The 13,629-nt window shown below is 40.6% G+C and overlaps 1 protein-coding gene across 1 annotated transcript; it reads right to left on the reverse strand.

Annotated features, from left to right (window-relative positions):
* Positions 1 to 238: 238 nt before the first annotated feature.
* On the reverse strand, positions 239 to 4,984 carry LOC114420611. Its single transcript, XM_028386463.1, has 10 exons — positions 4,866 to 4,984; positions 2,652 to 2,796; positions 2,284 to 2,551; positions 2,112 to 2,196; positions 1,857 to 1,958; positions 1,404 to 1,542; positions 1,088 to 1,245; positions 894 to 1,014; positions 610 to 780; positions 239 to 361 (listed from the first exon to the last, which is right to left on the reverse strand). Exons 1-10 carry the CDS (start codon positions 4,982 to 4,984, stop codon positions 239 to 241), a joined length of 1,431 nt encoding a protein of 476 aa, XP_028242264.1.
* Positions 4,985 to 13,629: the final 8,645 nt, after the last annotated feature.

Raw genomic sequence — 13,629 nt, forward strand, 5'->3', positions numbered from 1 at the left:
CAGTCTTAACATAAAAGATATCTAAATAACCAAAAGTTAATCCCTGTTTTCGTGTTAGGAATCTATCAGACATGTCCACCCTAACAAAATGTTAAACAGGGACAGTACAACAAAAGAACGTCAATGTTTCAACAATTGGACGACTTGCAAATAATAGAATCCATACAACGCGAAAAAAAAATGCAAGTAGCTGCACTCATTCAATTTGATCATGTCTTGCTAATTTGTTAGATGAAAGCTAGGCCGGTGAAATCTGAGAGGCTTTCGGTTCATCATCATAGTCATCAAATGGTAACCGTTTTGTAGGTGTCAATGGAAGACCCAGAAGTGGATCATGATCTGCTGTGCCAGACATAGATTGCTGCATAACACTTACACTGATCAATAAACTAAATTTGGAATTAGAGGTCGTGGAGTTTTTAAATAAGATTCTGTCAGCACACTTAAAATATGGAAAACACTATCATAGTGTCAACTTATAGATTCGAGTTGGGAAGGATCATCGGAGTCAAGAATAGGAGCATGAACGTTGGAACATGCTTGTATAAGATATAAGTTCATCATAACAGATATGAGAATAATGGGTGCAACATGCTTTAAAAACATTACCTCAGCATCAGGCAGTATATCCACCACAACATTGATCAAATCTAAGTCATTTGAGTATCTAAGAACAACATTATTGTTAAACTTGGGTTGAACTTTGATTTTAAATGCAAGGACATAACCCAGCAACTTATCAAGAGCCAGAGGAGAAACATTCAAATCAATATCACCCTCCTTGACCAAAGAAAAAAAATTCGATAATTAATATCTGTAATCAAATTCGATAGTAAACTAATAAAACATCATTCAAATGTTAAAAAGCATTGTATAATAATTTGGTTAGGTACTTCTATTTTCAGCTTGTTAAATTCATTAGCTGATTGTCCAATCAGCTCAATGCATTCACGGTCCCACATAAAAAATTTTGTGCTTTGTTCTTTGTAGGTGACCATCACCTCGACTCTATACCTGCCAATGTACATAAGAGTGTAAAAAAGAATGATAAATGAAGATGACAACAATGAAACATGAGTGCAATAACCTCAGCACAACTTGATCATTATGTTTGCTACATGCACATGTGAATGCGATTGTCTCAATATCAGTTTTTCTATAGCAGTAACTGTAGGCTGGATAACACTGTGAATGGTTATCCATAACAATTCTATTAATGGTGTCGACAGTAACACAAACAATTTCCTGGCAAAAAAAGATAGTCTTCAGATTCCAAACCAACTGGTACAATCATTGAATAAATAATAGGACTTTAATTACAGTTCATAGACTTTGATCACTAGGACTTTTCATTAGGTTTTCTATTAAACTGAGTCAACAGTTTAGATAAGTAACAGTTTTACCTTAGAAATGTTGTTAATGTCAAAGATTGTCTTTGCCTCAGCTTTTGAAAGAAATGCATCTTTTGACGACAATTGGCTTGAACCTGAAACCTGGGAACTCCCCTGGTCACCAGCTGTGAAACTGACCGGACCTGAATGCCTAAATCAAAAAGGCTATAGACATAGAATAAACCAAAACTGTTAGAAGAAATAACACACACATGTAATTAAGAAAGTTTATAAATTCAGGACCAAGGTCATAACCAACAAACCTCTCTCTGAATTCTTGAATTTCAAAAACAGCTTCATTGATCAATAATTTGGAGGCCCTCAACGAATTACTGACTGAGGGTGCATAAGATCCTGTATTTGTTTGTGACGAAAAAAAAAACACATAAGATGTTATTTAATAAGTGCAAGAATTCACTAATTTGACATCATGTTGTACCCTGTCCTTTTTTGATTCATGCATACATCAATATAATAATGATGGGGAGATCGTTTTCAGACTGATTCAAGTAGTCTATGAACTGCAAGCAATAACTATCCCACAGAGTGCAAGACAGGATTTGCCCACTATGACAAATAAAGAATGGTTAATGCATATGCTTATAATGATCAAATATAGATAGCAATTGGACACCATACCAAACAAACAATAATAAGAGTAAGAGCATATAATAATTTTAAAAGACATAATTTGTCAAAAGGTCAATTGTACAATATGACCTCAAATCCTTGAGTTTGAAAACAACCCTTGTATTCTCTGATCCCACATGACGATAGACTACCTCATCCACGACACCAATAATGTCTAAAGAAATTATAAAATAAAAAATGTCATCAAAAGAACTATAAATTTTGTGGACAAACTAATTCAACAAATTGTAACTGAACTTACCAACCAACAATTTAGGTTCGAAGAGCCCAGCAACGATATTAGTGAAATCAGCAAATTGATATTTCTTAAAGGGAAGATCCTCCAAATTGGATTGCCTGAGAACAGTAACTCCAGTAAAAACTAATTTATACTGGTGATCACAGATTCTAAATTGGTCATCATTCTTCATGACTTTAAAATTATGCATTACGTAAGTATAATTTTCAATCAAATCAGCCTTCCAAGATTTTAACTGATCTTGTTTACAGACAACATGGATTGTATCTCCCTGTAATAGACAAAGTATATAAGTAATTGGTTGAATGCTTAATAATGAACCAAAAAAAAAGACAAACAAAACCATACATGAGAAACAGAAAAAACCATACATGAGAATCAATTATGACCATTTCTGCTTGTTCAGATCTGTTTGGAGTCCCAATGAACCAAAGATCATTAATTCTTACGACAAGTTTAAGTGCCTCTTTTGATCCATTAATAGACTTGATGTTATTAGGAGGACGTGCCATAATTCTGCCACAACAACATGACCGATAAACTTTGAATGGAAATGCAGGTGAGAGAATCAAAGAAGGTGCAGCAAGGTAGCAAAGAAATGTGGTAACAATGAGAAACAAAGTAAAAACGAACATGGATAAGAATTAGGCAAGCTGCAGGCACAAGTACATAATAGACATGCAACTGTCAGCATGAGATGAAAAAAATATATCAGAAAGAAGTACAACAAAAGATAAAATGTAGAACCAAAGATACATAATAGGCAAAACACACTGGAACATAATTTTTAGCCTCATTCAAGTACTCTAAGAACTGCTACCAATAATTATCCTACAGGGTGCAGGAAAGTATATAATACGCATGCATAGGAATCAGCCAATGATAACTGCTAAATAATAGTGAATTAATAGTGGAAAATCGGTCTGAAATTAACTTAGAATTAATTATTTAGCAGTTATTTATGCTTTAATTAGGAAAGATTTAATTAATTTCGAATTCTGATTGCAGATGTGAAAAAGAGAGGTACAATGAGCAAAAAGGAGCAGAAATAAAGAAAAAAAAGAAGAAATCAGAAGAAGCCCAGCCCAGCAAGGCGCTAAGCGCGAGACACACCCAGCGCGCAAGAAGGCAAGGCGCTAAGCGCATGACACGCGCTGAGTGCGAGGCTTCGCGCTCAGCGAGACTACGAAGGCCCAAAGCCCAATTTTGCACCTATAAATAAGAGGGTTAGCCTAGGAAAACGAACACACTTCCTCAGAGCTCAATTCTCAAACCTTTCACACTCAATTCTCTCCTTTTCCTTCCCTTTTCTTATATTCTTATTACCTTTCTCTCACCCCCTTCTCATTGTAAAGCCCTCATGACCATGAGTGGCTAATCCCCTAGCTAGGGCCTGGTAGGCCTAAAAAGCCAATGATGTATGGGGCATTTCAAGAGTTATCAATAAAAAGAGGATTTCTTTCTAGGTTCTTTTATTTACCGTTCTTTCTTATTTATCCTGTATCTCAATCCTTATTTTCTGTTAGGGTTTAGTCCACTCGGGAGAGGGTAAAGCCTAATTAGGGGTAAGGAATGAATGCTTGAATACGTTTTAAGGGTTAGTCCACTCGGGAGAGGGTAACGCTTAATAGAACAATAAAAGGAAGAAATCATTGGGTTATCATTTAGAGGGTTTCCTTCCAGGTTCTTTTATCTGCTTTTCTTTCTTATTTATCTTGTATCTCAGTCTTTATTTTCTGTTAGTCTTTAGTCCACTCGGGAGAGGGTAAAGCCTAATTAGGGGTAAGGAATGAATGCTTGAATATGTTTTAAGGGTTAGAGGGTAGCGCTTAATAGAACAATAAAAGAAAGAAATCATAGGGTTAGCATTGCTAGGCATAGAATGATAATCCAATGCCCATGCTTTAGCAAACATCTAGAATTTAATCTTAATGCATCTTAGTTATTGAGTCTTAGCAAAGGGCATTTTGAAGATAGGTGATTAAGGTAGGCTTGTCCTCATGAGGCATCAGGGGCAAGTAGATGGATAGATGGGGGGCAGAATTAGTTCACTGGTATTGATAACAGACAAATCCTGAATCCATATATCTAGGCTGATTAGACTTGTTAGGTTTTAGCAAATTTATTATATAGATTTTATTCCCTATTTCATTGTTTGAGGTTTCTTTACTTTAGAAGTAGTTATTCCTTATTCTATAAATTGGGTTTTCTTAGAAGTAGTTATTCCTTATTTTATTATTTGGGTTTCTTAGAAGTAGTTATTCCTTATTTTATTAATTGGGTTTTCTTAGAAGTAGTTATTCCTTATTTTATTAATTGGGTTTTCTTAGAAGTAGTTATTCCTTATTTTATTTAGGATTAGGTATTTAGGCTTATTAGATTTTAGTAATTTTTTTATAGACTTTATTCTTTATTTTACTGCTTGAGTTAGAAGTAGCCACTTAGATTTAAATTGCCTTTAATTTTATAAACTAAATTTACAATTTGCAAACTGAAAAGTATTTCACATAAGTGCAACAAAATCCCTGTGGTATGATACTCGGATTACCGAGAAATTATTACTACGAGCGATTTGGTACACTTACGAAAGAGCTAACAAGTTTTTGGCGCCGTTGCCGGGGATTTTGTTTTTGCATTTAAGTGCCATACTATCAGTTTGTAATTTGTTTCCCTCTTGGCCATTCTTTCTATCACTCTTGGCCATTCTTTTGGCTATTCTTTCTATCACCCCTCCTCTTTCCCCATTCTTTTCCTTCTCCATAAATTACACGGGTAGAACCTTGTGTTTGTATGCGAGGTAGATCTACATCTAGAACCGTCGTTCCCATTAACTTAGAAATCGAAGCTACCTGTCGGCGTAACAACGCCGCAAGAAGACAATGGGAGAAAGATATAGATACTTCACCTCCTCTTTCTCCAAATCACGTTCAAATGGACGGAGAACCAACACGTAGGGTTACATTAGAGGATTTATCTCACACTACTACTCCTGAATTCTTCACAAGTATCCCACCGCCGGAGGTTCAAGCGCCTAATATTTCGTACCCTCATTCTCTCATTCAGCTGATTCAGGGGAACCTCTTCCATGGTCTCCCAAGTGAGGATCCCTATATTCATCTAGCCTCATTTATAGAAATACGCAACACGGTTAAGATAGCGGGAGTTCCAGCACAAGCAGTACGCCTCAACCTCTTTTCTTTCTCGTTAGCGGGAGAGGCAAAAAGATGGCTGCATTCCTTTAAGGGCAACACCTTTAGGACTTGGGAAGAAGTTGTAGAGAAATTTATGAAAAAGTACTTCCCTGAATCCAAGACAGCTGAAGGGAAATTGGAAATCTCATCTTTCCATCAATTACTAGATGAATCCCTTAGCGAAGCCTTAGATCGTTTCCACGGATTGTTAAGGAAAACGCCCACTCATGGATATAGCGAGCTAGTACAATTAAACATCTTTATTGATGGATTACGACCTCAATCGAAGCAATTACTGGACGCATCCACGGGAGGAAAGATCAAGTTAAAGACACCCGAGGAAGTGATGGAACTCATTGAGAACATGGCAGCTAGCGATCAGGCTATCCTTCGCAACCGTTCTTATGTACCAACAAAAGCTTAGTACACAAGACACAACTCTGGCACAAAATAAGTTGTTGTCCAGACAAATAGAAGCTCTTACGGAGACTCTCAACTAATTTCCCCAACAACTGCAAGCAGTGAATACTTCTCATTCCCCTGTTTTGCAAGTAGAGGGATGTCCCACATGTGGAGGGACACATGAGCCTGGACAATGCACAATCCAACATGAGCCCTCTCAATAAATAAAATACATGGGCAATCCTAATCGCCACGGTTTCCAAGGTTACAACCAAGGAAACCCGTCTGGATACAATAATAGGCCACCAGGATTTAACCAGGGAAGAAATTTTAACCAAGGCTCCGGTTGGAGAAATCAAGGAAATCAGTACAAGGAGCCTAGGAATCAACCACTGTACCAGCACCCTAGTCAAGGTCCGAGTCAGCAAGAGAAGCTGTCTCTCAGTATAGAGGAAATGCTATTAAGTTTCATCCAAGAAACAAGGGCAAGCACTCAGGAGACAAAGGCATTCATCTAGGAGACGAGATCACACCAAAAGAGCATAGATGCAGCTATCAGAAACCTAGAGACACAATTGGGTCAGCTAGCCCATGAAAGGGCTGAAAAGCCCATAAGAACTTTTGGGGCTAATATGGAAAAAAACCCAAGAGAAGAGTGTAAAGCGGTAATGACTAGAGCACAAAAGAACGCTCAAGAAGCGAGAGCGATGATAGAAGACGATGGAACTGAGGATAAGAAAGAGGAAGAAACAAAAGAGGAAGAAAAGCTAAAGGAAGAAGAGAAGGTGGTCTCACCACCTAAAACCAAGAGTCAAAAGGCAAGAGAAGCTAAGAAGGAAGAATTTCCAGTCTTGCCGCAGGATCTTCTGTATCCTAAGGTACCGAACAAGAAGAATAAAGAGTGCTACTTCAAGCATTTCTGAGAAATATTTAAAGGACTGGAGATCACCATGTCATTTAGGGAAGCCTTGCAACAGATGCCCCTCTACTCTAAGTTCATGAAAGACATCATCACCAAGAAGGGGAAATATATAGATAGCAAGAACATTGTAGTAGGAGGCAACTGTAGCGCGATCATTCAAAGGAAGCTACCTAAAAAGTTCAAGGACCCCGGAAGCGTTACCATCCCATGCACTATAGGAAAAGAAGCGGTAGATAAAGCCCTCATTGATCTAGGGGCAAGCATTAACTTGATGCCCTTATCAATGTGTAGACGAATTGGGAATCTGAAAATTGATCCCACTAAGATGACACTTCAATTGGCAGACCGCTTAATTACGAGACCATACAGGGTGGTAGAAGATGTCCTGGTCAAGGTTCGCCACTTCACTTTTCCGGTGGACTTTGTTATCATGGATATCAATGAGGACACAGAGATTCCCCTTATCTTAGGCAGACCCTTCATGTTGACTGCCAACTGTGTGGTAGATATGGGGAACGAAAGCTTGGAACTGAGTATTGATAGTCAGAAGATAACTTTTGACCTCTTTAAAGAAATGAAATATCCCCAGGAAGATTGGGAGTGCTTCAAGATAGAAGAGATTGACAAGGAAGATAATGTCAATATTCTGGATACACCATACACTTCACTAGAGAGAGCAATGGTAAATAAGGTGGACTGTCTCACCAGTGAAGAAGAAGAGGATCTCAAGGCTTGCTTGGAAGACTTGGATCAGCAAGAAATCATTCCTGAGAAAGAAGCTTGTTTTGAGATATTAGAGAATGAGGCTTTGCCCAAGAAAAAGAAGGTTGAATTAAAGGTATTGTCTAAACATTTAAAGTATGTGTTCTTGGAGGGTGACACCAAACCTATAGTAATCAGTAATGCACTAACATAGGAAGAAGAGAATAGGTTGGTGGACATCCTGAGGAAGCATAAGGAAGCAATCAGATGGCATATATCTGACTTGAAGGGAATCAGTCCTTCGTACTGCATGCATAAGATAATGATAGAGGACGATTACAAGCCTATTCGACAACCTCAGAGGCGTTTGAATCCAAGTATGAAAGAAGAAGTAAGGAAGGAAGTGCTTAAGTTGTTAGAGGCTGGACTCATATACCCTATCTCTGATAGCGGTTGGGTCAGTCCGGTACAAGTGGTCCCCAAGAAAGGTGGAATGACAGTCGTGAAGAATGAAAATAATGGCCTAATACCCACAAGAACTGTCACTGGCTGGCGGATGTGCATTGACTACCGCAAGTTAAACGAAGCCACCCAGAAGGACCATTTTCCATTGCCCTTCATGGATCAGATGTTGGAAAGACTTGTAGGGCAGGCATACAACTGTTTCTTGGACAGATACTCAGGTTATAATCAAATCGCGATGGATCCCAAGGATCAGGAAAATACGGCTTTTACATGCCCTTATGGTGTTTTTGCTTACAGGCGAATGCCATTCGGATTATGTAATGCACCAGCTACATTTCAGAGGTGCATGTTGGCCATATTCTCAGATATGGTGGAGAAGAGTATCGAAGTTTTCATGGACGACTTCTCGGTTTTTGGACCCTTGTTCGACACTTGTTTGGAAAATTTAGAAAAGGTATTACAAAGGTGTGTCGAAACCAATTTGGTATTGAATTGGGAAAAGTGCCAATTTATGGTTCGAGAGGGTATTGTTTTGGGTCACAAGATCTCATGTAAAGGAATAGAAGTTGACCCAGCAAAGATAGACGTCATCAAGAGGTTGCCACCACTACTGAATATCAAAGGCGTCAGAAGTTTCTTGGGGCATGCTGGCTTTTATAGGAGGTTCATTAAGGACTTCTCAAAAATTGCCAAGCCCATAAGTAATCTGCTGAACAAAGACGTAGCCTTTCAGTTTGATAAAGAATGTTCAGCAGCGTTCCAAACACTGAAGCATAGGCTCACCACGGCACCAGTAATGATTGCCCCAGATTGGAGCAAGGATTTCGAATTGATGTGTGATGCTAGCGATTATGCAATAGGTGCAGTTCTGGGACAAAGGCATGACAAGGTTTTTCACGCCATATATTATGCCAGCAAAGTCCTAAACAAGGCGCAATTAAATTATGCCACTACAGAGAAGGAGATGTTGGCCATTGTTTTTGCCTTAGAAAAATTTTGGTCTTACTTGATAGGATCAAGGGTCATCATCTTCACTGATCATGCCGCCATCAAGCATTTGCTAGCTAAGGCAGATTTGAAGCCGAGGTTAATTAGATGGGTCCTGTTGTTACAAGAATTTGATATCACCATTCAGGACAAGAGAGGATCCGAAAACGTAGTGGCTGACCATTTGTCCAGATTGAAGAATGAGGAGATCACCAAGGAGGAACCAGAGGTAAAAGGCGAATTCCCTAATGAATTCCTCTTACAGGCCGACACCCGACCTTGGTTTGCGGACATGGCCAATTATAAAGCCACAAGAATCATTCCAGAAGAGCTTGATTGGAATCAGAAGAAGAAATTCTTGCATGATTCACGCTTCTATGTCTGGGATGATCCTCATTTATTCAAGGTAGGGGCTGATAATTTGTTAAGACGATGTGTTACGAAGGAAGAAGCACGGAATATTCTTTGGCACTGCCACAGTTCACCATATGGTAGTCATCACAATGGGGACAGAACGGCGGCAAAAGTGCTGCAACCAGGCTTTTTCTGGCCCTCCATTTTTAAAGATGCCTACGAGTTTGTGCGATATTGCAATAAATGCCAGAGAACAGGGGGAATCTCACGAAGGAATGAAATGCCATTGAAAAATGTAATGGAAGTAGAGATTTTCGACTGTTGGGGCATAGACTTCCTGGGGCCTCTTCCTTCTTTATACGGGAATGTCTACATCTTGGTAGCTATGGATTACGTCTCCAAATGGGTGGAGGCCATAGCCATGCCAAAAGATGACGCCAGGGTAGTGATCAAGTTCTTGAAGAAGAACATCTTTTCCCGTTTCAGAGTCCCAAGAGCTCTGATTAGCAATGGGGGAATGCATTTTTGCAACCATCATCTGAGAAAAGTTCTAGAGCAATACAATGTGCGACATAAGGTAGCTACACCTTATCATCCACAAACAAATGGCCAAGCAGAGATCTCTAATAGAGAGCTAAAGTGAATCCTCGAAAAGACAGTAGCATCATCAAGAAAGGATTGGGCTTTGAAGCTCGATGACACACTCTGGGCCTACAGGACAACATTTAAGACTCTCATTGGCTTATCACCCTTTCAGTTAGTGTATGGGAAGGCATGTCACCTACCAGTAGAGTTGGAGCATAAAACATATTGGGCTTTTAAATTCCTAAACTTTGATAACAGTGCATGCGGAGAGAAGAGGAAGTTGCAGTTACTGGAATTGGAAGAAATGAGGTTGAACGCTTACGAATCATCTAGGATTTACAAGCAGAAGGTTAAGGCGTATCATGATAAGAAGTTACAAAAGAAAGAATTCTAGCCAGGGCAGCAGGTACTACTCTTCAACTCCAGGTTGAGACTATTCCCAGGAAAGCTGAAGTCAAAGTGGTCTGGACCGTTCATTGTTAAAGAAATTAGACCTCACGGAGCGGTAGAACTGGTGGACCCTCGAGTAGGAAATTATGAGAAGAAATGGATCGTCAACGGACAGCGCTTAAAGATTTACAATGGAGGACAACTAGAGAAGTTGATGACCATCATGCATTTAAAGGATCCTTGAAAGAAGCCCTATGTCTAGCTAAAGACATTAAACTAAGCGCTGGTTGGGAGGCAACCCGACATACTTATGTAAGGTATTTATAGGTGTTTATATTCTGTCTTTATATTCTCTTTATTAAATTTTGCATCTGTTATTTCTTTTTCTTTTTTTAGAAAAAGGGGCCCAAACAGGTGCAAACAACAAACAGGGGGTATGAAAAGCAAAGGCCCAACAGGTGAAGGTAGCAACAGGAGGGGTACCAATAGCAAATTGAAGTGGGCAGCACGAAGTCACGCGCTTAGCGTGCGACCTCGCGCTAAGCGCCCAGGTAAGTTTTGAATTTTTGAATTTTAAATCTGAGGGACAACTAAGGGACACTTCCCTTGGTACGCTTAGCGGCCACATGTGCGCTAAGCGCGAGTACCATAAATTCCTAGGCAATTTTCGAAGCTGCCCAACCCCTCAGTTGCCTCCAGGGGGCTTTTTAATTTTAGAAACCTCATTTTTCTCTTTTCTTCTACGCCTTCAACTCTCTAAAACTCCTCTTCTCTGCATTCTCTTCTTACCTACAAATTTTCTTGTGACCTTTTCACGCAGTTTTCACGAAAAATGGTAAGTTCTGAATCTGGATCATTGCTATAGTTGAGTGCAAGTATCATCACGCTAAGCCTCACATGTAGGCTTAGCGTGAACACATAACATGGCAAAGATAAGAAGAGCGCGCTAAGCCAGCGAGAATAACAGCAGAAGAACAAGGCACACGCTTAGCCAGCACCTCCGCGCTAAGCGCGCTCATGAACCTCAGTGAGCGCGCTAAGCGCGTGCCACAGACGCTAAGCGCGTGCATCCGCCAGCAGGCAGGGGCGCTAAGCGCAGGGTTGGGCCTTAGGGTCCATCAGCCCTCACACTTTACTCTTTACACCCCCACTTCCACTCTCCACACCCCTTTCTGACTACTTTTTGCACCCCTCTACTTTACTAACTACACCTCCCTTCTGCTTACTTTCTTCACCCCTTCTTTACTAATTGCACCCCTATTTTGATTACTTTTTGCACCCCTCTGTTTACTAACTGCAGTTTGTTTCTGCTGTTTTTTGTTTTTGTTATTTTTCAGATGGCCTCCCGCAAACGCCGAGCCGTGCCCACACCTGGGGAAGCGTCCAACTGGGACTCTTCCCGTTTCACTTCCGAGATTGCTTGGCACAGGTACCAGGATAACATTCAGCTTCGGAACATCCTTCTGGAGAGGAATGTTGAGCTTGGACCAGGGATGTTCGATGAGTTCCTCCAGGAACTTAGGCGGCGCAGATGGGACCAGGTGCTTACACGACTTCTGAAGAAGAGGATCGATGTGGCTCTGGTGAAAGAGTTCTACTCGAACCTTTATGATCCAGAGAACCACAGTCCTAGATTCTGCAGGGTGTGAGGACAGGTCGTTCGCTTTGATGATGACACGATTAACGACTTCCTCGACACCCCGGTCATCTTAGAGGACGGAGAGGAGTACCCAGCCTACACCAGATATCTCAGCACTCATCCCGATCCTGATGCCATCGCCGCCACATTATGTACTCCAGGGGGGGTGTTTCGTTCTAAACGCCGATGGTCTCCCCTGGAAGCTACTGAGGAAGGACATGACGACACTCGCTCAGACATGGAGTGTCCTCTCTTATTATGATCTTTCACCCACTTCTCACACATCTGATGTTAACCTTGACAGGGCACGCTTGATCTACGGCTTAGTGAGAAGGATGGATATGGACGTGGGCAACTTTATATCTCAGCAGATCAGTTAGATTGCCCAGTCCAGTACCTCGAGGCTTGGGTTCCCGGCATTGATCACAGCGCTGTGTGACATTCAGGGGGTGGTTTCTGATACCCTGATCTTTGAGTCACTCAGCCCTGCAATCAACCTTGCGTACGTGAAGAAGAACTGCTGGAACCTCGCCGATCCTTCCATTACATTTCCAGGGGCCCACCAGACTCGCACCAGAGCACCAGCGTCCATATCTGAGGCACCCCCTACTTCTCAGCCTTCCTCCTAGCGACCACAGCCTCCACTTCCATCCACTTCAGCACCTCCATACATGCATGGACAAATGCTCAAGTCCTTGTACCAGGGATAGTAGATCATCATTCAGGACCTGCATCGATTGTTCCTCCACTTGCAGATGGATCCGTCGCTCACGACTCCGGAGGCCTATCATCAGCAGGTCGCCTGGCCAGGAGACCAGCCCTCCACTGACAGGGGGGAAGGGCCTTCTGGAGCCGCCGCTACTGAGGATCCTGTAGTTGATGAAGACCTCATAGCTGACTTGGCTGGCACTGATTGGGGCCCATGGGCAGATTTGGGAGGCGGCATAGGACACTAGTTTTGTTTTTCTTTATGTTTTTGTTTATGTTTGATGTTTTATGTGCTTATGTTTTTATTAGTTTCTAGTTTAAGTTATTATGTCATATTTGTTGCTTTATGTTCAAAATGAAAAGCAGTGGTAATAATATTATATTTGAGCATATGCGTGAATAAATAAATTGCATGATAACTTGAGAAATGACAATTCTGAGTTTGTTCTGAAAGGTCCAACACTTGAAAGGCTACTAGTCATTGGAAAACACTGGTCTTGGAAGCAAAAGTCAGATCGAGGAATTAAACATGATTCACGGAAAAGGAAAGGTTAGCTTGATGGAATAAAGACACATCTGGTACGCTAATACTGAATTAATCCCGGTGAGAGTGTGACCTTAATTGTGAGAGAAAACACCTGTTTTTAAGCTCTTAGTTTTGCATCATTCTTGGACTATTAAAATTAGTTACTTAAGGTGGATATGATCAAGGCCATGTTTTTTTATTTTACCCACTCAGCCAAAAAGCCAACCCAACATAATTTTATCCCTTGCACCCATATTGAGCCAAAGAATTACAATGATTTATTTTGAGTAGAACCCTAAGCCCAGAAATTGATATTCTTGACCTTGTGTAGGATTCTAAGAGAGCAGTAGGGTTCCAAATGCTTATAAGGCCTTAATTTGGGGGATTTTGAACAAATGGGTAAAGTAGCCAAGGTAATAGCACACACTAGAACACCTCTAAATAATTGTGAGCCCATTATTATTATTAGTATTATTAT

The sequence above is a fragment of the Glycine soja genome, chromosome 7, assembly GCF_004193775.1.
Source record: "Glycine soja cultivar W05 chromosome 7, ASM419377v2, whole genome shotgun sequence".
Taxonomy (NCBI): Eukaryota; Viridiplantae; Streptophyta; class Magnoliopsida; order Fabales; family Fabaceae; genus Glycine; species Glycine soja.